This window comes from Xenopus laevis, chromosome 5L (assembly GCF_017654675.1).
Source record: "Xenopus laevis strain J_2021 chromosome 5L, Xenopus_laevis_v10.1, whole genome shotgun sequence".
Classification (NCBI taxonomy): domain Eukaryota; kingdom Metazoa; phylum Chordata; class Amphibia; order Anura; family Pipidae; genus Xenopus; species Xenopus laevis.
In genome coordinates this window covers 94,415,405-94,439,700 of record NC_054379.1, presented here as the reverse complement: position 1 = coordinate 94,439,700, position 24,296 = coordinate 94,415,405, and the positions used below count along the sequence as shown (strand labels likewise).

Here is a 24,296-nt window from a genome sequence, read left to right as displayed (position 1 = left end):
GTGAATTTGTGCAAAGGGAACCGCCTCGATGGCCGACCCCATTAGTCCCAATACTTTCATTGCCATGTAAACAGTTATGCTCTGTTTGGAGAGCAATGAATTAACCTGCTCTCTGATCTTGGTTTGTTTGACTTGTGGAAGGCATACTATTTGAGTCATTGTGTTGAATTCTAGCCCTAAGAATATCATTAAATGGCTGGGTTGTAGGACAGATTTTGACCAATTGATGGTCCTGCCGAAGCATTGCCACAGACGCAAAGATCCGATCGTACAAATCAACGTACGATTGGACTTCCCCATCTTCCATCCTGCCACTAACCATTCCGATCAACTAAAGTACAAAAGAACAGATTAGCCGATGTTCTGCCCCTGACAGCAATTGTAGGAAAGTTATGTCCGACCAAAGCTAGTGACAGTCTCCCTCAGAAAATCGTACGATCGGCAATACATGCAGAGATATTATCGTCAGCCGACAGAAATCTTTTAACCTGTCCGATCAACCAAACGACCGATCTCCGCCGGACAAAAAATGTCGGGACTCTCCACACACGGTCCTAAAATCGTACGAATCCTCAATTCGTACGATCAGATCTTTGCATCTATGGCCAGCTCAAGTCCTTCCTCGCCCTGGTCTCCGACCTGGCCTTGATAAGTAGGTCGTCCAGATATTGGGTCACTGATATCCCTTGTAATCGTAGCATTGCTGCTGTCACTGCCATGAGTTTGGTGAAAACTCGCAGTGCCGATGGTAAGCCAAACGACAGTGCCACAAACTGGTAGTGTCTGTTTGAAAATGCAAATCGTAGGTACCGATGATGGGGGGGGGGGTATATTGGGACGTGAAGGTAAGCGTCCTTAATGTCCAGAGACATCATTAGTTGTCCTTGTTCCATCCCTCGAATTACAGATCGAATCGTTTCCATTTTGAATCGAACGGACCAGATAAATTTGTTCAATTGCTTGAGATACAGTACTGGTCTGAAGGATCCGTCTTTCTTTCGGCACAATGAACTGGTTGGAGTAGAACCCTAAGAATCTCTCCGAAGGTGGCACTGGTGTAATTACTCCTGTTCGCTCCATCTTGGTAACACAGTCTAAAAAGGCCTTATTACTGGTTGTTTTTTGCAAAGGGGTTATAGCCAGAAAGTTTTGGATGTAGTATTATCTTTTGCTACAAACAGAATGTGCAAACATTTACTTGAGTGTCACTGGAATATTGTGGCTTTGGATACAACTCTGGGAGAGGAAGTGAGGAAGGCACCATAATGTGTATATAAAAAGGCTAAGTCATTGTGGCAGGTTTTAGTGAATACAGATCCTGTGGCGAAATATACAAGTTCAGTTCACTGTCCAATAAAGGGTTGTTTCCGTTGTCATAATTGTGTAACGCAACATTGGTGGTTCATATTTTTGTCACCCATATACAGACAGGAGGTATTATATTCGTGGTAGATTTGATTGTTGCACTACTTTTTGTATCTATTTGATTAAGCATCCATGTTCCCAGTATTATATTGGAAATACAAGTTGGATGTTTAAGATAATGTTTGGGGAACATTTTTTTTTTTACCAAGGGCAAGCTAAGGGGAGATGAACATTCATTAGCAGTTCATTGTGCAGAGATGCATCAAATCTGTGAATTATGAACAATGGTAACAAATCAGGTGTCTGCGCTAAAGCGAGGAAGGGATAGAGATAAATATCTTCTTCAGATTTATAGTTTAAAACAATAAAAATACCTCTTTGGGTGATTATTAAATGAATGTTAATTTTGTTACATTGATAAATGGAGAATTTAGTATGAGGCTGAAGATGGGGGGGGGGGAAGAGGTGTGGTTTGGGGTTTTTTTTTTAAGGAAGGTGAGAGTTGTAGTTGGATTGTATGAGACTTGAAAAAGGGATACTGGGCTGTCCCAAAACAAATGGTACAATAAAAATTTGTTTTTAAACTATTCCTGGGAGTCTGCACAAAGATGCTCATTTACAATGCCTAAACTACTGTGCAGATTACAAGAGGAAGGAGGAGGGCTACACCATTTGATAAATAGCTATTAAAATATGGCTTTAATAGAACACTCACAGTGTGAAATTCCAGTTCAGACATCTTCTCTGGTTGACCTGATCCAAAGTAGTAAACTCTAATGACATGATCAGTGCTCCCAGTTGCCAGAAACATTCCACCTAAAACAATTAATAGAAAGAAAACCTCAATAAAACGTAAAAGGGAGAGCAATGACCTGTTCACTAGTAAGTTAAATAGGATTTTTACTCAAATTGCTCTTGAAGCTTATAATTAAATATAAAATTGATCTAAACAGTGATTTAACGCAATATTTGCACAGAAATATAAGCTACCTTATCCAACATTCAGACATTTCACCTGGCCAGTTCCCCATATTGTGCCATTCTTTATTTAACCATAATTGATATGACCCTACATGACAATGGAGTACAAAAGTAAACTGACATGTTTTTTCTTTTGTGTCTGGGTGCTTGAAGGTTATCTGACCCTCACCCAAAAAATTAATTGGTGTAAACTTAAAGTGGTACTCCCAGCAATTTTGAAATTTACATAATATGCTATTGTAAAAGTGACAGTGCTTTTTTATAGGCGGTCAAGGGTTTATGTGTGGTCTTACAGAATGTGGTAAATACTCATTATTCCTTGTTTCAGTTTCCTGTTTAATACAATATAAAGTCATGAACGAAGCATTGAGACATTGTTCATCTCAATTTGGCTAACACTGGTAAAAGTATGCATGTATGTAAATAATCCATAGTGACTTTAGGACAAATTAAAAATAAGTTTTGGAGAAGACACAATGAGCAAACATAGTAGCAAGGCAGACCAAAACAAGGGTAAGAAATAAACAGAAGAATTGGGAAAATATAAAGAAAGGACTGCAAAATGAAATAACATAATAAATCAAAAAGAACAGTATGGAAAAATCTGGGGAGGGGAAAATGTTCTATAATGAACCAGCTAATAGTGTACTGAAATGCTGTCATTAGCTGTTGACTAAGCAGGAATAGAGATTAAAAGGAATGTTGATTTATACTGATTTGCTTGAACGGGTGATTTTTTTTTCCAGTTTCCTTCTTGCATTTTACTGTCCTAATAACACAACAAGCAACATTACTACAGAAAGATATGGTAGCATTGTTACCAGAGCTAAAAGAAGAACAAATCATCTGAACTCCAGGCCGAGGTCGCTCAGTGTACTTTGTTGGTCGGGGGCTGTAGAGAAAAAATAGAAGAATGTAATGAATATGGGCTTCTTTTTATCCTAAGCAACATTTCAACATACGTTATTTGTATTGTAACTAGGGTTGAAAGCAGTACTTGTTTATCCCTTAAAGTTATCTGGGTCTGACACTTAAAACAATGTAATAGGAATCTGTTCTCCTGCAGTTCTTTAATCAACTGGCTTGCAACATTGTTTTGTAAGGCAATAGCAATTGCATTTACAAAAAAATAAATATTTATTGATATTTGTAAATGCTTAGAATTACATTTTATTTTTAGGCAGGTGACCCTTTTAATGTCTGCAAGCTAACTTATGCTACAAGTATAGTTTGCTAATATATTCACATTGCTTCCTACAGACAGCATATAGCTTATACACTACCACAATACTAATACTATTGAAGGAAATAGGATATTTTTAAGTTACTGAAAGCAGCAAACCACTTTATCAGATCATAACATCAGATCTGCTTGTATTCTGCACTTGACCTTATACAGAGAAACCTCAATTTTACAGAATTAAATTTAGAAATACAATTTAACAGATTAGATTTAGAAAATGTCTTTCAGATTAAGTTTATGCGAAATGTTCTTTTTCTCAATAGTTCCTCTTTAAGTTTAAAGCCAGTTTGTAAACGGCTTATCGGTTATGCCCTATGGGCAGATTCTGAAGGATATACACATTTACCAGTGCAGGCTGACATATTTAAATGTATACAACTCCAGTTTTTGTGTGTGATTAGGCCTTTTCTTCGGATGCAAATGTGTCGATCTTCGGTAGCATGCTGTATGCACCACCTTATGCTACAATAATGCTGCCTCTATACAAGTTCCCGTTCAGTTGTATGCAAAGATAGATTGTAAAAAATATTTAAAAGTAGATGAAATATAGCGGACATCCCTCTGCTGATAGAAAACTGCAATATCAGGGCTTGAACATGCACAGAATAAATCGTCCAAGCCCTGCGCATGAGCAAACGATAGTTTACTTTCTCCCATGCTAGCGATGACATTCTGGCCACATGATAAGAGTGAACTTCATCACTGACCTCTCCATTATTGCTGGGAGAGATGTGGAAAGCAACGTAACACTGACCGAACGTGCCTGTATTTATGTTTGGGCGGTGAAGGTATGATGCGAAAGGGTAATGGGGGAGTAATAAATTCAGTGCATGTGCGCTTTTGGACTGGGAGACGAGGATATGACGCAAACTTCACCAAGATGGCGGACGGAATCTACACAGCAGTGATTTATTTCAAGGTGCCTGTACGAGTAAACTGTACCGAATATGTACAAGGCATGGGTGACGGTACTAAAAACTTGTAATTTAAAACTGCCTTTCCTTTCACCACACCTACCACTATGGGGGAATTTGTTCCTTCCACACCTACAACACATCACAGCTTACCAAATCTGGCCTCAATGGTGTTACAAACGCTGGGGGACTTGCTTAAAGAAATAACCCTCATTCCCAGGAATGAAATTAGACATATCCACACTCAAGAGGTTATCCTCTGGTTCTCATACTTCCAACTGAGGCATGCAGTAAGAACCCAATTCCAAGGAAACATAACACCCACAACTAGCAACATAGAATCAACAATAAGTGCTACCCCCACCAGGAAGCTTGTTATTACACTATACTCCCATCTCCTATCTATCATAAAACCCCATTTAACGCTGCATACGTAACCTGGAGTAAAGACATCCCAGACCTGCAGGAAGACGACTGGGAAGAGGCAACAGATAGGGCCTATGGCTACTTAAACTGGCCATAGATGTAAAAATTTTTAAAAGATTTTTTCGTTATCGAGAGACCACGATTATCTCGAAACGATCGTTTAAATGTATGATTTGTCCATCAACTAAAAAGACCATTTCAAGCGATATTGCCAGGAAAACTGAGGGTAGCTGCCTGCTTGGCCCTGCAAAGATAGATAGATTGCACTGGCCGATCAATTTTCTGACAGATGGACGAAAAATCGTAAGATGCACAATCGTTAGTTTCCCACTAACCTCACGATAATTTGATTGATTGGTTGGATTGCACTGAAATCGATCGTTCACCAACGAAAGATCTTTGCGTCTATGGGGACCTTTAGTCTCCACCAGAGACAGACTAATCCAATTTAAGGTTTTACACAGACTTCACCTAAACCCACTACGATGGCTTTGTATGAACAGAAGGGACTCTCCCCAATGCCCCAAGTGTAATGCCCCAGAGGCAACTTACCTGCATCTTATTTGGTCCTGCCCTCGAATCCAGGAATTCTGGTCCCATGTCCTTACATATACCCAAGAAAAAACGGCACTGCCTAAACTAATAACTCCTAAGGTATGTCTCCTGGTTGTTGTGGATGAGGTCATACCTAGGGCTGCAATGAGAATTCTTTTCTGCACCCTGCTGTTTTATGCCAGGAAATGTATCCTATGTGAACTTCACGTCCCCCCCAGCCTCCCACGCTTAGCGGTTGGCAAAACCTGATAAGTACAACACTCCCAGTCATACAAATTACCTATGCTGCCAGGGGTTGCCCACAAAAATATGACTCGATATGGCGAGACTGGCTGGAAGCGACTGAGGACCCTTTACCCACAGGCATGCCAGACCTATAGACCCATAAGTACAACTTTAATTCAACATGAGCAATAGGTATAAAACCACATTGGAGCCCAGATAACCAAGGGAAATTTACTTGGGGGATACCTGACTTAAAAACTAACATGTTAAGAGTACGGAAATTTAAACTGTGTATAAACTGTGCTGAGACTACTATACATCTATAAGGAACCATGATAGTATTATTGTTTGTTTTGTTATAAAATGAAAAATAAAATCCTTTAAAAAAAAAACCAACAAAAAAAACTATACCGAATATGTAAATTACAGTGCGTTTCAGTAGGGGGGCACACAACCAACAGTTAGGAATAAAGATACCTTTTTGCTCTCCATTAATAATGTTAACTTACTGTATACAGCTGTGTGCCATTAAAACACCTGCCAGGATGGTTTAACGCTATTAAAAGGTAATGTGCACGATTCTCCACTGATATTAAATATTCTTATGAAAAAGGTTACTACCTGCTGTAATATTTGTACACATACGGTTTTGATTATATGAAAAGCTTGGGATACTATGACACTATGAGAATGCCAATGCTGTATATTGGAGCATGCTATGTAAGTTTTCAGATAGACCCCATAGCTATACTGCAATTTGCATTAACTTGTTCTTCATTAATTCATGTAAAGAGACTGTAGGTCTGATATACTTACTTTATTTTAAGAGTCCCTGCATCCCAAAGCCAAAAGCAAATGGTACCATCTGCTCCAGTGGAGGAAAGATATCTCTTTGATCCATTGCACAAAGGAGAAAACTGTAGAACACAATAAGGAAGAATTGTGAGGACAACATAACAAAAATAATTTATTTATAGAGAATTAGAACCATAGAAAACTAGCCAAACTAAAAAGTCATACATAGGCCAACCACATACCCTCATGTGTAGAAAAGACAGATAGTATACAAGACGCCAAACGGTACACACAATGTCCTATTTTTTTCAATCGTTAATGCAGAATGGACAAAAGACTATAAATGTTGCATATTGTTTTAATTATCAAACATTAATATTTTTGTTATGTCTTGCAATAAACAGCGAGAATTTCCAAGTCATGTCAAATTCTACTCCTGGTTCTTACAAGCAAGGTCAAAGCCTCTGTATAATGAGCAGATTTTTATTTAAAAGGCTGCATTTGGGAGGAAAGGAGAGTTTGTTTATACAGAGGGGCTGCTTACTGTAAGAACAGGAAGTAGAATGTGAATAACTTTCAATTTTCTGATATTGGACGGTTTAGTGCAATAAATAGAAAACAGACTTAAAAAAAAAATTAAAAAAAACTTGCAACATGCATAGTGTCAGCACAAGCTATTGCAGACACAGGAATGATCTCAACTTTTTTTACATCACCTGATTCAACTAAAAGGCTAAACAGTTGTGAGCTAAAGGTCAAAGCCAATGTCATTATTTTATTTCAGCCTACTCAAAGGGGTGGTTGGCCTTTCCGTTAACTTTTAGCATGTTATAGAACAGAATAGATCATTCCTAGCAACTTTTCTTTTGGCCTTCATTTTTTTCTTTGTAATAATTTTTGAATGATTTGTGCCTTCTACTTCTGGCTCTTTCCAGCTTTCAAATGGGGGTAACGGACTCCATCGAAAAAGAAATGCTCTGGAAGGCTACAAATGTATTGTTATTGCTGCTTTTTATTTCTAATCTCACTGATTCATATTTCAGTCCAATTTAAATCAATGTATGGTTGCTAGGGTCATTTGGATCCTAGCAACCAGATTGCTGAAATTGCGAACAAGAGAGTTGCTGAATAAAAAGCAAAATAACACAAATATTAAAAAGTTAAAACCAATTTAAAATAGTCTCAGAATATCACTCTCTACAAAATTAATTTAAAGGTGAACAACCCCTTCAAACACATTACGAGGTATCTGCCAAACCATTATAGAATAGTCAGTGCAGCAGCCAATTGTTTGTTGAAACCAAACCCAAGAGAAGGCACTTTCCTTGCATGCCAATTGAACAATTGAAGGGGTGTATGGCAGGTGCAGAATTTTTAATTAACCTTTAGGGTTGTGGCACACTGGGTATATTCTCTGTTGGCTAAGAATCCGAAATTGCCACTATTGTCTTCCAATTAACATGGATAAGAAAAAAGTACAACATTACTGGTACTGTACTTAAATCACAAAGGAGAATTCAACCCTAAACTTAAAACCCCGACCCCCCTCCCTCCTCCCCCCAGCCGAAGTGTTACCCCAGGCAAATGCCCTTAATGTTTTACTTACACCCTCGGTGCAGATTCAGGCATCGGAGTTCACGGGCGCCATCTTCAGCTGATTCGGTAGTGTTTGTAATGAGACCAGCGCTTCATCAATTTTCCTGAGTTTCGGTGCATGCGCAGTTGTCGCAAAACAGAAAATTGCTCCAAATGCGCATGCGCCGACATGCCTGTCTGATTCCAGAGATTTCCGAAGAGAAGAAGATGGCACCCATGAACTCCTGTACCTGAATCTGGACCGAGGGGTAAGTAAACCGCTAGGGGCATTTGCCCAGGGTAACACTGCCCATACCAGCGCTTTCACAACTTTCCCTTTCAAGATAACTGGAGGCAGCAGTGGTGGTATTGGGAACTCATCAGTTACCTGAAATATTCCAGCAAATAATATGTTCCCAAATGCCAACAGCCTTGGCTATCAGAAAAAACACAGTATTTAAAACTTTGAATGGCTGGCAAATGTTTTCTTGCAATATCTATTGCAGTGCCATTACCAAGTAACAATACTATAATGGAAACCACATGGGGATGGTTGAGGGGGAATTTCATCTCTATGGATTTCTCTAAACATATATCATTCAAAACATTGCCTCATTATGTGAATTTACCCTGCAATAGCTCTGCTCTGAAGACAATATTACCTATCCTGAGGTTTATAATTTATGCTTAAGTTAAATAATTTATATTTCAGAAAGAAAATTTCACTTCCTCCAGTACCTGTAATGATGTAATGGATGCACTGTGCCCTTGCAGTATAGCAAGTGGTGCACATGTTCGAAGACACCAAATTCTGATCATTTTGTCGCAGCTTCCAGCAGCTATCATAGTGTTTTCAAAATTTACTGCCATGTCAGAAATTTCCGCAGCATGTCCTCTTAATGTTGCAAGGAGACGCCCATCATCTGTTGACCATATCTTTACAAGGCAATCATCAGATCCCTAAAGAAACAAAAATGATGGACTGTAAACGACCACATAATAACCTGTAAGACATTCACATTATTCATTAAATTGCCCCTTCTCCTTGATACTTTAGTAACCCTATGTATTTGTCTAATAATTTAAATGATGTGAATTTATTTCCATTAGCTTTTTTGCATAGGCTTGCATTTAGTTTTGGCCTTGCCTAAGCAACCTTGTAACTCATGTCAGGAAGCACATAGTCTAGTAGGCCAGCAGCACACGGTCATTATGGGTGTGGTTAACCAAATATAATTTAAATGCTTGTATAACACCTAAAAGAAATAATTTAACATTACAAGAAAGGAAAGCATTAGAAAATTTGCAGAGTGATACAAGTCTGGTAATTAAAAAAGCTGATAAGGGAGGAAGTATAGTACTAATGGATACAGAGAATTACGTAAAAGAGGTCAAACGCCAATTAGAAAATGCTAATCATTACCATAAATTACAAAGTGATCCTACTAATAGATTAATGACGGACATTAAGGTATTTTTAAATGATGCATGCTTGATGGGGAGTATCACACCTGAGATTGAAGGTTTGCTTAAAAAGGATAATCCAAGAATACCGGTCTTCTATATACTACCGAAGGTGCATAAAACATTGATAAATCCCCCTGGGAGACCGATAGTCTCAGGTGTGGACTCCCTATTACAACCATTAGCAATTTATGTAGACACATATCTACAGGAAATTATACCAAAACTTGATACCTGCCTTAAAGACACAACACATTTCCTGAATACAATAAAAGAGTTAAAAATTGATAACCAGTCACCCATACTCTGTACAATCGATGTAAAAGATCTTTATACTTCGATTAAGCATGAGGAAGGCATTGAATGTTGCAGAGATTATCTGGTGAAAGAAAAGTTACCTATGCATGAGGTTAATTTTTTATGCAGTTGCCTGGAATTCGTACTGAAGCGAAATTATTTTCGCTTTGACACGGAATTCTATTTACAGCTGCAAGGCACGAGTATGGGTGCTAACATGGCCCCTGCATATGCAAACATATATATGCATTGGTTCGAGCACAAATACATCCTGAAACATCCTGAGTATGGGAAATTTATAGGGATGTGGAGACGGTTTGTGGACGACATGTTTATAGTTTGGACTGGCACTGAAGACCAGTTAGAAAACTTTTTTATATATATCAACAGTGTACATGACACAATAAAATTCACAATGAGTAAAGGTCCACAAACCGTCAATTTTTTGGATGTACAAGTAACATTAAAGGACGGTGATTTTGTCACAGACGTATATAGAAAGCCAACAGATAGGAACAATTTACTAAGGAAAGACAGCTTTCATCCAGCAGGGGTCAGCAAAGGTTTACCAAAAAGCCAATTTATCAGGGCTAAAAGAATTACCTCAACAGATGAGTTATACGAAAAACAAGCACAAGTGATTGTAAAACAATTTTGTGAAAGAGGTTATAATAGAGGTACACTTAATCAGGTTAAAAATGAGGTAATGGGGATAGAAAGAGAAAACCTGTTAACAAAGAAAGACTCGAAAAAGAAGGAACAGGAGTGTGTATGTGTCACTACGTTTGGTCCACATTCTAATTTGATAAAAAGAAGTATATTGCAACATTGGCATATACTACAAAAGGATCAAGTATATGGCAAATTATTCATTAAAAAACCACTTTTCAGTTTCAAAAGGGGAAGAAGTGTGGCGGATGGAATAGTAAGATCAGACTTTAATCCAAAGAAAACAAAAGCTGTGATGTTTAACAAAAGGGGTACCCTTCCGTGTCATGATTGTGGCCACTGTAGTGGCATTATTAAAGGTGACAAATGTACCCATCCGAGCCAAGGATATGGAATCCGATTAAAACATATGGCAACAAGCAATACGGAAGGGGTAATCTATTTGTTAAAATGCCCATGCGGCCTAGGTTACGTGGGCCAAACCTCTAGAGCGGTTAAAATACGTTTGAACGAACACAAAAGCGTGATTAGAAATTATAAACCGGATGAGGGAACTGACACTAAAGATAAAAAAAGCAAAGAGAAATATAAACGAGAAACCCTACTGGCCAGACATTTCTATAATGCGAAACATAATGTCTCCCAAATAAGATGGCAGATTTTAGAAGTTATGTATAAAAATGCAGGTGTTGATTTTAAAAAATCTTTATTGAGGAGAGAAGCATATTGGATTTGGCGTTTGAAAACACTTTCGCCTAAAGGCCTCAATGAAGATTTTAATTTGACATGTTTTTTGTAATATATGTGGTTTTTGTAGGTTTTAGATATTTATACACTATTTAATAATTTATAAAATCACCCTTTTTCCTTCACAGATGATGTATCATGATAGCCCTATTATACATGGGAGGTGGTATATTCCAAATAGTTGAACTAAAGTAAACGCAACCAGGGGCAGTGAGTAAAAAAGTTTTTTATTAAATGAAGATATGTATGGTCATTTGTAACACATGTATAATATGATGCATACTCATTTACATTGGTTTTGAATGAACTTAAAGAGTTAATTGTATAAACGGCACTAATGAGATGTCACACAGGTGGGATGGGAGGAGTTAAGGGTATAAAAATATGGCACTGTGCACTTTGTGAATTTATCCTGAAGAAGGGAGGCTGTGTTCCCCCCGAAACGTTGATTGTTGGTGGCATTAATAAAAGGGGCACAATCCCCGACTGCAACATTGGTGTGTGCGGACCGTTTTTTGAAATTGCACAGCAGTAAGGAGACCGGGCTTGGTCAACGGAGGACCAGCACCACCACGCAGAAAAGTGGAAGGAGGTGTGCGGTAATACAATATTTCGTTAACCAAATAGAGTCATAAATGGTATGTCTCATATCAGGGACAACTGTCTAGTTTTACTTAGAACCTGTAATGTTAAAATATCAAATCTATGTCAGCATAGGTATCCACCTACATTAACCACAGTTTCACAATTTGATGTTACAAAATCCCATTTACCTTGCCCTAGTCCAGTAATCTACAGCCCAAAACAACTGCAATAAATGGTGTACATATATTTCTCTTAATTACAGACCACCATCCATAACAATGTGTGGTGTAGCAGTTACCTAACAATATGTTAGTAGGGGCATGGTATAACAACTAGGAGTGAGTGCTGCCAGTCAAGAACTGGTAGAAATTGAACTATACAAGCATAGCTGCAGTATACAGTAGATGGTAGCTGTAATATGCATAATTCTGCAGAAAATGGTTGCGGTTTTATAGGCCAGATTCATCAACTGGATATTTACCCATTTGCTAGAGTAAATTTATGATGCATTTTTTATTTCTATGGGATTTTTGGGACTACAGTAGAACCCTGGATTTTACACCATTTTTTGATCCCCTGAAAAACATAAAATGGTTCTACTGTATTTTATCAATGTGTGAAAAGAAAGTCAGAGTTCACACCCATTGATAAATATGTGTTAAACTTCTGTAGAAAGAGGCATTGCTGAGTTTCAAGGGGGCCCTTATGCATCTCCACCAAACCAAAATTAGCTGGATCCTCTGCAATCCCAATGTGCATGTGCCTACTGCTTTATTTCTATAAGATATGTTACTGGTAGTGACATCAACCACTTTCACATAACTTTCCTGATTCATTTTACATCCTCAACAAGAATGCTTGTTAAGTTCATTAAGCCATAAGTCTGTCAAACACATTTTATTGCTGCTCCAAGAATCACTCCCACAACAAATATGAAGTTCCAGAAGTTCCAATATCAGCACACAGCAATGACATCACTAGACTGGTTACTCACACCCCTCTCAACCCATACCTGCCTCCCTGCATAATCAACACATTCACATTTAATAGTCACAACAGAGGGTGAAGGGTTGTATACCTGTAATCTAAATATCTAGGACCAAACATGGAGTAGCTTCAATTTCCCTATAGGCCCTGCTTGGCTCAAGAAATAACCAAATACCCCCACACTAGGCAAAAAGTATGTTCACACAAGACATTGGAAATCGTGTTGAAAATAGGGTATAGATATTTTCTCTTAATTAATGGTGGAAACTCTGCATGATTTTAAAGTAAGGCCAGTAACGGTGGACTAGAATACACAAATAACAGAAAAAGTATTTTATTTGAACATTGAGATAGCAGCAGGTCAATAAAGATGTAACTTCAAAAATCTAATTGAAGAGATTTTATTGTTTTTTTTTTTGTTGCACAAAATATCAATGTTCTTTAAAGCGATGAAAATGGGAGCAATGTAGCTTGGGGTTTTCATTTTGTAGTTTAATACTGCTACCAATATGTATTTATGCAGCTTAGCTACTATAAAATACAAGGTACTTTTTATTATTAATTATTTAATTTTAAAAATTAGAACCATTTGCTTAAAAAGGACTATTGGAGCCTTCCTGCAATTTGGAGCTTTCTGTATAATGGGTTTCCAATAATGGATGTACTGTACTGAAACACTAAATTATTTGTGACATTAACTTTGTTGGGAAAGAATTTAAAGGGGACCCGTCACCCAAACAAAATTATTCCAAATCCTATTTTATCATGTTAGTCAAGCAAAATGAACTTTAATTACACTGTATAAATTATTTGAATATTGTTTTCATCAGTCTGGGAACTCATAATTATAGCAACCAGGAAGGAGCCATTTTGTGGACACTGTTATTAAGACAAGCCTTGTATCATCTCAGAATCTTGTTTGTGCACCAGGGGACAGGGACCAAATGTCCATCCCCATGTCCTGGTTACACAATTAAATTGTTAAGAGAGCTGGGGGAATGCAGGGAGAGCAGTGACATCTAGGAAGTGCTGAATGGAAAGTGAAAGTAATTGTTTGCCCCGCCTCTATGCCACTGGCATAGAGGTGGGGTAGGCAATATTTGATTGACAGCTGATATTTTTAAATGAGTTTACAACAGCCATGAATGCTTTAATAAAAAAAAGAAATTGGATTTCATATTTAATTTAAAAAGGACTTTTATTATACAGATTTTTATGTCTGGGTGACGGGTCCACTTTAAGCATGATGTATTGTGAAAGCAGAAGAGCTTTAGGGTGCTTTACTCCCTTTAGGAATTTACTCTTGCCGACACAAATTTACTCATTAACGGCTTTCCGTTAGCATTGAAAAGAAATAGACTTTAACAGTGCTATACAGTGTCGGGTTGACCTTGGGAACCTTTACTTCATAACTTAATCCTCATGATATATGGGACGTTTTGTTGCCCATGCTAAATATTTTCCAACGCTGGCAAGAAGACCTCTATTAAAAAAACCTTGGTAGAGATTCAGATTGCCTTCAATACAAATACTGAATCAAATAATTGCCATGTAGCCTGAAGTATGAAAGGAGTGATTAGTTTGCATTAACTTTACAAGCTTGGTACACCAAATAAGATTCAGCTGCCACAAGGTAGTTTAAACACCACTGTGCTCAGACAGTCAAATAACCTTGCAAACCTCTCAAAGCATCTTGTAGAAAAACAGATATACCGGTACAGATAAAACACTACTATTGTGCTTATCTTTGGACACTAGGTTACTGTAATTCTCATTTGCATGGATTTTCTGATAAATATTCTTCAACCTCTATTCAGTATGAAGACTGCACTAGTTCCACACTAGCAGTGAAGCACTCAAGAGAAGATTCTGTGGGTAGGACTTACTGATATAGATGCGAGTTGGCAGGTCTGTGGGTGGGGTTGCGGTTCTGATCTATATCAAGTATTAATTTATACTTTTTTCTTATTTTCTTTTAACTTATTTTTCTGCCCATGCTCAATCCTGATGATGTCACTTCCAGTTTGCAGCACTACTGTGGGTGAGTAATCTCCCTGAAATGCCTTTCCACCAGCAAGAATACGAATCGCCAGCAGGTTGGCATACGAATCCCTTGAGATTTCAGAAGTTGCCTGAAGTTTCCTCGTTAGGCAACTTTGGAAAACCAAAGCGATGCATATGCCATCCAGCTGGCGATTTTCGGGGAGATTAGTTGCCCGTAGTAGTGAAGATCTGTCACTGGGCGACTAATCTCCCCATCTGCCACCAACCTAAGGCAGTTGGGGGTGGAGTAGCAGGTCCAAGTTGGTAAAAATGCAGGTTGTGGGTTTCAAAAACTGGTTCCGCGCTCTACCTGCCTCTGCAACATAGAATTCTAGATCTAGCCAATACTTCATATAGGTTCTTAGCATATAATAACCTGCTACTGATATTCTTGGTTTCATTCCTTTCCAAAGGAACTCAGTTTGGGGGTGGCTAAAAAGCTTATAATAATTCAAAATTCATACATTAAAAAATGTACATCTCCTGATTGTATAACTTGCTTCTATTAACACATTAATATCTAGAGCTAATAAGGTTTATAGTAAATTTAATTTTGATAAAATAAATTCTCACTTTAGTCTGTAATTTATACATATGTATTTTTTATGGGGATCAGGGATTTACCAACTGCTTGAAAGGACCTGAACAACCTTCTAAATGCCAGCAAGTCTGCAGGGGAAATAAATAAGGGCATTTTGCAGTCACTCAATTTTCTGCTCAAGAAAACAATCACCTAGCTGACTCAAATGTGTGTGTTGGGAGGAAATATGTACATCCCTTTTTGCAGGTGATTTCAAGCATACAGTATATGTCAGGCAGTTATTGCCAACAATGCTGACTATGTGAACATTTTTCAACATCTATTTAAATAAAACACATAGGCTATGGTACAAAAATAAATAGGATTGCAGAATCTCTCTAGGTAAAAGGTGAAAAGATCAGAATGTTCCCTCATGCCATTAGCTTATCTTTTTATTTGTTCATTTTTGAATCTTTTAAATTAATAATGCAATGGGGAGTAGAATTTTGCTACTGTACTAACTGTGTAACAAGGCAATGCACCCTTCATACAATATTAATATAAACTTTCTTTCCATGCAGTTTTAGAAACGAAAGCATACACTCAAAAATAAAAAATGCATGGATTCACTAGTAAATACTTTAATGGGTAACATGCAAGGACTTACCGTAAAAATTCTTCTGCCAGTTCTGTCAAATGTAACACAATATACAGATGAAAGGTGTCCTAGAATCCGTTTGTGCATTTTCATGTGCTGGTAAACAGCTGTCGGTACAAGGTTTTCAAACTGGTAGTTTCCATTCAGCTTTCTTGCGAAAAATGTGTTTGCTTAAACAAGAGAGTTGCATTTAAGTCAATACACCAGAAAATATAGAAACATTCTTGTACATGCCTTAAAAGAACATCATGAATTTTAAATTATGACACTAATAAGGTCACAAAAGATTACTAAATAAAATCTCTTGGTTCAACATATAATACATTTGTTAAATTTGAAATTAATAGGGCTTTTTGCTTATTGTTTTAAAGGAGTATCCATCTTCATGTTAACTTTTAGGATTTTATAGAATGGACAATTAGTAGCAACTTAGCAATTGGCCTTGATTTCATTTATTTATTTGGCTTCCTCTTCTGACTCCTTCCAGCTTTCACATGGGAGTCAGACCCTGCAGCCAAAAAACTATTGCTCTGCAAGGCTACAGTTTTATTATTGCTTTTTAGTACTCCTGTTTCTATTTGGGCCCTCCTCTATTAATATTCAGGTCTCTTTTCAAATCACTGCATGGTTGCTAGGTTTAATTGGAGCTTAGCAACCTTATAGCTGATTATATTCCAAACTGGAGAGATGCTTCATAAATGTTTAAAACATTCAAAACCCTCAAATAAAAAAATTAAGACCAATATGCATATTGTCTCAGAATAGCATTCTCTACAACAAACTAAAAATATATTTAAAGGTGAACAGCCACTTTAACAACATAAATATCTTTTTTTGTTATTTCTTGAGCTAAAGTGAGTAAACAGGGAAACTGGTTACATGGTTCCTTGGAGGTAGATTAGACCAGTGAACAAAAAAAAGGATACACAGAATGCATTTTTCATAAACGCCCGGCAATTATTTTTTTTATTAGTTTAAGGGTAAATCGAAAATTAGCACACACTATATACATTTTTATGATTCTGTAGACTAACTATAATTGACACTACAAATATTTGATGCCGGTTTAATAAAAATTCCTACCAAAGAATAAGTAGGGATACAGATTTGTAAACTTATATTTTGCATTCATATGTGCATTTAGGGTGGGGCAGAGAAAAATCTTAAAGATGACAAAGTTCATTCCTTGTTTGATAAATTACAAGAATTACATTTTGTTTGGAATTCTGTAGGTTGTTTAAAAAAAATATGGTGTGGGGATATTTTTAAATCACTGCTTTTTTATCTATCGTACATTGTTTTGAAAATGTGTTTTGTTACTGCTGTGGGTTTTTGATCTATACAAGTCAAGAATGTCCATATAGCTAGAGGAAAATATGTTTTGATGCATAAAAAGAATTATATTTCTGTATTACGATCTTTTCAATTAAGAGAGCAATACAGATGTGCAATATATTTCAGTATTAGAACGAAGAACATAAGATAGGTTCCTATGTAAACCAAAAGCTCTCCTCCAGATGTGCCACTAAACTGTAAAATTAGCAAACGCTAAAAACTGCTTAGCAGGTAACGCAAAAACATTTGGAAAATTTGCACCCCACAGAGTAAGAGTGACATGGCAAAAAAAACGTCAAAGAGAACTTTGTGTCATGCAAGCTTTTATACTTTAAAGATAAAGAGCCGGATTAAAAAGGCAGAGGAGGACTCCCTGGCGGAGGACTTCTGCCTGGCACTCAGTGGGCTCTTTCGACCGCAAAGAATGGTGAAAGTGATGCCGTTGAAAAGGAGTCTCTGAGCCATCGTTCAGCGAAGGCCACCGGCTCCGCTTCCTCCACTCTCTCCAGAAGGCCCACCAGCCGCACGTTGTTGCACCTCTGCCTGTTCTCGTAATCATCTAATTTGTCCAAACAAATAACGATCTGTTCATTGGTTTCACTGGATCTCAGCAGGTTTGAGAACTTGGCAGTAACAAGAAGCGTTCAATATTAATATATAATATTGGCACAAGAAATCTATTTTATTTGTACAGGGCAACAAAAAATGTATTTCTACCTTTCATGAACTGGCCCTTATATTTTAGCTGTGGTATGGTTTGCCAACCCTATAATTATATTATTCAGCATGCTACCGCAGCAGTATTTGCAATGTAAATGAGAATTTTCTTACCAGATATTTCTAGCTACTATCATTTAATAACAGCATGGCTGTTCCTTTTGTAAAACTTTGGATGTTAGCAACTTTAACACTGGAAGAGCATGGACCCTAAGAAAACTACCACCAATTTCATGGTAGTTCATTTAGTAATAAAAGGGATACTGTCACTGAAACAACATCTCTTTTATTCTCCTCAGCCACAATACTAAATGGGTATAGGATGTGTTATCCAGAAACACATTATGCAGAAAGCTTTCAACTACAGATAGGTGGTCTCCCATAGACTCCATTAAAATCAAATAATTTTTCAAAATAATTTCCTTTATCCTTGTAAAAATTACATAGTACAGTGTACGTGACCCCCAACTAGGCTATAATAAATCCTTATTGGATACAAAACAATTCTATTGGATTTAATGAATGTTAAAATGATTATTTATTAGACAAGGCAGCGATCCCCAACCAGTAGCTCGTGAGCAACATGTTTCTCTCCAACCCCTTGGATGTTGCTCACAGTGGCCTCAAAGCAGGTGCTTATTTTTGAATTCCTGGCTTAGAGGCAAGTTTAGGTTGTATAAAAACCAGTTGTACTGTCAAACACAGCCTCAATGTAGGTTGACAATCCACATGGGGCTACCAAATGGCCAATCACAGCACTTATTTGGCACCCCAAGAACATTTTTCATGCTTGTGTTGCTCCCCCAACTCCCTTTTCTTCTGAATGTTGCTCATGGGTTCAAAAGGTTGGGAATCCCTGATTTAAGGCATGGAAATCCAAATTACGGATAGATTCCTTTTCCGGAAAATCCCAGGTCCCAAGCATTCTGCATAACAGGTCCCATACCTGTACTGAAATCTGGGTTTCAGAAGAGGCCAAAAAAATATTTATTTAAAAGGCTAGTTCACATTCTAAACACTTAGCTTGAAACAAGTTCAGTTATTTTCAGACATTACACCAGTTATAACTTTTTTTTTCCATTGCTTTTAATTTTTTTTTTTTTAGATTTTGATTTTATTTTTATGATATTGACATTTACCCCCAGAGCAGCTCTGTGAAGCGGAGTCGCTGACTGTAAACTGATCCAATTTGGTACATGATTTGATAGATTTTTATCTTAAATCCCAAACAAAATAATCCCTGAATTTTATTAGTCTTTCTAAGTGATGTTCAGGTCAGCCCCGAAACCCATGGGTTGAGCAAACATCCACACATGCTTTGCTGGTTCAGGACAAACTTTTCGGTCAGACCGCCCCACGCGTGACCGTACAATGGCCCACTTCCTCCAACAGCAGCATGTATTTATAGGTGCGCGCCTGCTCTGCCTGCCCCTTTTGTCACATCCAAGATGGGTGGGTCTGCCACAGGTCTATAAATACAGGTGACTCGCCGGATTGAGTTAGGAGCAAATGGGTTAGGGTTGGGTGCAGCTCAACAAAAGGTCAACCCACACATTGTCAGTCAGTTGTTATAAATGATATAACACTTGCTAATATTCTAAATTTCATGCACTGAAAAAAGTGGGAAAAAAGTAGCAAATTGTAACCGTTTTTGAGCCTGTTTGGGCTTCAATGTACTTAAAAAGCACTAGAGTATTTGAATTCTTAATCAGAGCATGGTAGGCATTTGCAGCCCCTGCCAACAGTTCTTTAATGTTAACCAAATAGGGTCACATGAGGGTAATTTACACAAAAATGCCCAAATAATTTAAGCCTGTTTTCATTCAATAAGCAGTATATTTTGAGATGGGGAAATATTTAGTAGAGTCATGTTTTGAAACATAATCTGTAAGATTTAAATAGTGTGTAAAAAGTCACCATTGAAACTGTTGTCCTCCAGCATAAATGGCATCCACTGTATTATATGTACTTTAATCTCTCTCTCCAATCACAATATTACATACCGTAGTCAAACTTTTATTTAGTTACGTTCATGAGTGAAGAAAAGAAAGAAGAAAAAAAATAGACAGGCACTTCTGCAGCAACACAAGGAAGCATAAACATCCAAAATATAAACAAATGCTGGCTCAAGAAAGTTGGGTGCTTCACATGTAAAGATAAAATAAAAAAGCACAACATAGAGATATATAAGAATCAAACATGCTTTACCTATGCTTGGTGGGCTTCCATAATTTATTGGTGGCTCTGGAGGCCTTCCACAGTGTAAAGCTGCAAGAGCTGAACCCTTCCACACAACATGCTTGCAACCTACAGAGCAGAAGGCATGGAAAATGTAAATAAATAGGAAGACATTAGACTTGGAACAAAATCAAGCGTTATTCTTACATACTTTTGTTTGTGCGCAGCAGAGATTGTCGTCCAGCACCCAAAAGGGTCTGTACCCCTGGGACACTCTGAGGAACTTCTTTTTCCAGCAGTGGTCCTATCCTTCGACATATTTGCAGTAAATGGTCAGGTGCCAAGTGTCGATAATATTTCACCTATTGCAGGAAGCAAAAGGGAATTTGTAGTTAGCTAAACACAAGTTATTATGCAACTTGTACCAAAATTAACAGGGCAACCCTTTTTAAATAAAAAAAAAATATTTTTTTTTATTTCAAAATGGTTGCCCTGTAACATTTTTACTGGCTTACACGGTACAGCAACTTAACCTACCAAAATTAAAAAATACTTCTGGTTGAAAAACAGGAAATGGTTAAAGGACGAGTAACATTAAAAAGTGAAAATTTCAATTTACATTCTTAGGATTGTTTCTTGTCATACAGCACTTACAAATAAACTATTTTTTAGCAACAAATATACTAATTTATATGAGAAATGTACTGAAGTACAGGTATAGGATCCATTATCCGGAAACCCGTTATCCATAAATCTCTGAAACCCAAATTGCAGAAAGATCCATTATCCTGAAAGATCCATTATTCTGAAAACCCCAAGTCCCAAGAATTCTAAATAACAGGTCCCACACCTGTACTGTAGAAAGCCACGAATGGCCTTTGTCCACTGTTTATCTTCCTGAGAACTAAACCCATTGTATTCTATATGTCTTATGCATTCTTTGCTGTGTAAACATGAACCTTTTTGCCCTATTCAATTGCTGCCCTACAGCTATATAAACAATTTTTTTTTCCAGAACAGAGTAACAGCACATAAAAATTAAGGATGTAGCAAATCCAGTATTCGGTTCAAGATTTAGACTTTTGCAGAAGGACCCTGATTCAAAATTCAAGTGCCTGGCTGAACCAAATCTTTTTTTGGTCACATGAAAAAGGATGTTGAGGAAGTGTTTTTCCCACATGCTGCGAAAGTGGTTCTTTAAAGGAACAGTTCAGTGTAAAAATAAAAACTAGGTAAATGGGCTATGCAAAACAAATAATTTTGATATAATTAGCCAAAAATGTAATCTATAAAGGCTGGAGTGAGCTGATCTAACAGAACAGAACACTATTTCCTGCTTTGCAGGTCTCTAACTGAGTTAGACGGCGAGAGAGCTGCAAAGCAGCAAGTAGTGTTCTGGCTATTATGTTTGATATCCAGTCACTCCAGTCTTTATAGATTACATTTTTGGCAAACGAACTATAAAGAAAACATTTATTTTGCACAGCCTATTTACCCAGTTTTTATTTTTATACTGAACAATTCCTTTAAGCCCTTCCATAAGCAAATTGGGGCTCAGATTTGGTTTGGGAATTACCTGAAACCTTCATGAAATATACCTAATCCCAAAATAGTGATACTTTACATCCCTGATCAAAATGCATACTGTAGAACCCCCACTTTACGTTTTTTAGGGCATCAGAAACCTACGCGTTTTGTGCCATAATTCTCCCGGCACTTCATCAGAAGTGCCAGAGAGTTAGGGCACGAAACGCATAGATTTCCTCTCCAACCCACTGCCAACGTTCACATGGTGTGCACAATAAAGCCGCATCTTTACTAAGAAGCAAACGTCACATTTGAATACTTCGGTCAGCGCCGTACAGCAGGTGATTTTCTGTGACAGTACTTAATGAGATCCACCGCTTTGGGAGCAGGACGACACTTAAACTTTTTTGAGCTCACCAGTGCTCCTCTGCCCCACACTAACAGCACCCCCAGTAGTTTGACGACCAGATGGTGCCTTTGCATTGTTGCTCAGCTGAAGCTTAAAGAGGAAATATACCCCTTTGTCATAATTTAATGTAAAACTGATCTTTTCAGAAATTTTGCAATTTATATTTTCCATTTTATTTTTAGATTTGCAGTCAAACTTTGCCAATATCATGAATGTGCAACAAGAGTGTCCCCTGCTGTTCTGTTTGGGCCAAACACAAATTATAAAACCAGAAGTGTATGTGAACAAATTCACTTTGATTCCAACTAATAATTCATAAGTGGTATAATATAATATCTCCTTAATAAAAAAAGTGCAACATTATAAATGGCAATGGAAAAATAATGGCAGCTACTTTTTCATATATGTTTTGTATTGTCATATGAGCAATAGATAAAAAAATAAAGTGTACACAAAGATATAGATGGCTCACATATTTTTATAGTAAAACCTTTCATTAAATCTTCAGAAACAGAGCTAATTAGGATACAAATAAAAACCAGTTAATAACTAATAAAGGCAGAGGCTTCAGGACCTCTAAATGATAGTGGCTGAAATGGTAAATCAATAGCTTTTGCATGGGTTAAAGCTCACCGGTCAAACCAGAGCTAATTTTAGAAATAAATACCATTGGCATAGAAATTTAAATTATCACTAGAGTTCATATGCTTTAAAAGTGCAAATAAATGCATATGGTAAATGTGCAAGTCTTTCTGTGCCTTAAATCACAGATACCCATGGGACTAAAACATAAATGTGCGCACATGAACCCAGGATACAATTTAAGTTTTAGCTGTAACCATAACGGAGCACAAATGAATAGCCACATTCATAATCCAAATAAAATAGTAAAACAAGTGACACCCAAAAGCACATAAAAAAATGCATCCACAATAAAAGAATTAGAATGGTATCAGTTATCCATAATGCTCGAGACCTGGGGTTTTTTCTGGATTGGGTATCATTCTGTAATTTAGATCACCATACCTTAAAATGGAGTCTACGGGAGATGGCCTTCCCATAATTTGGTGCTGTCTGGATAACGGGTTTATGGATAACGGATCTCATACCTGTTCTGTGAATAACCCAGCACAGTTCAAAACAAGTGCTTTCTCTGAGTAGAACATGTAATAATCACTTAATTTGAACTATGTATGGATAGGCTGATAGGTCATTTTGGAACCCAAAACACACAGGGACAGAGGAGAACCAAATTCTAAAACAAGTGACTAGAATCCCATAGGTATGCCTTACAACTTGGCATCCCCAGGGACTCTACCTTTTCATTTAAGATCTCCAGCACAGTAATGGTGGGGTTGGGAATGGAAGGCAGGTGCTGCATGGCTTTTTTCTCTGTGGGCTGCCACTTAGAAATGAATCATATTTTACAACACACCATTGACAATTACACTGTTTCCACAATCCTCCCGTATTGGGTACCTATCACCAAAGTTGTGGAGTCATAAGAAATTTTGGTTACCTGGAGTCAGAGTCGCCACAAAACATACCGACTCCGACTTTAAAATACAAGCCAGTATTGTATTTAGTAAGCCAGGTTCCTCACTCATTGTGTGCATTCAAGTATCCCAGCATGGCTGACCTCAACGTGGATCTAATCTCAGTGCATAATTCGTTTCTGGATCTGACAATAGAAGGGCAGGCAGCTTCTTTTGACATAAGAAAGCATTTTCTAATAGTTGCATGACAGAAGTGCTTTACCCACAGAAATTCCCATGTACGGCAGTGAAAAGGTAATGTTACCTGCAGGGAGTGCAATTTGCCATGGGTGACAAAGCACCCCACATGTAAAAACTCTTACAAGAGCCAGGTCTCCTCCAGATCTGTTAATCAGCTAGCTTGCAACACTGATTCAGAAGTCAGAGCCAGGAATGCAGAAAATGTAATATACAGACTGCTTTCAGTTGCAATTACACTGACAAAATAACTTTAAAACCATTTGAAATATTTAGTTGCTATAAATTACATTTTCTTTAAATACACAAAATTCTTTGGGTGGAGGACCTCTAACAAAATCAAATTAG

General features: G+C 37.4%; 1 protein-coding gene across 2 annotated transcripts in view; it reads right to left on the bottom strand.

Moving 5' to 3' along the window:
- The window catches only part of phip.L (pleckstrin homology domain interacting protein L homeolog), a 95,771-nt gene that overhangs the window by 56,006 nt on the left and 15,469 nt on the right, over window positions 1–24,296 (bottom strand). For both annotated transcript variants that reach the window (XM_018240597.2, XM_018240598.2), the window contains exons 5-11: window positions 20,491–20,641; window positions 20,310–20,408; window positions 16,059–16,219; window positions 8,818–9,039; window positions 6,526–6,626; window positions 3,168–3,238; window positions 2,081–2,181 (exon numbers count right to left, since the gene is read on the bottom strand). In XM_018240597.2, the coding sequence (XP_018096086.1) occupies window positions 2,081–2,181; window positions 3,168–3,238; window positions 6,526–6,626; window positions 8,818–9,039; window positions 16,059–16,219; window positions 20,310–20,408; window positions 20,491–20,641 (906 nt within the window). The remainder of the gene's footprint in view (window positions 1–2,080; window positions 2,182–3,167; window positions 3,239–6,525; window positions 6,627–8,817; window positions 9,040–16,058; window positions 16,220–20,309; window positions 20,409–20,490; window positions 20,642–24,296) is intronic.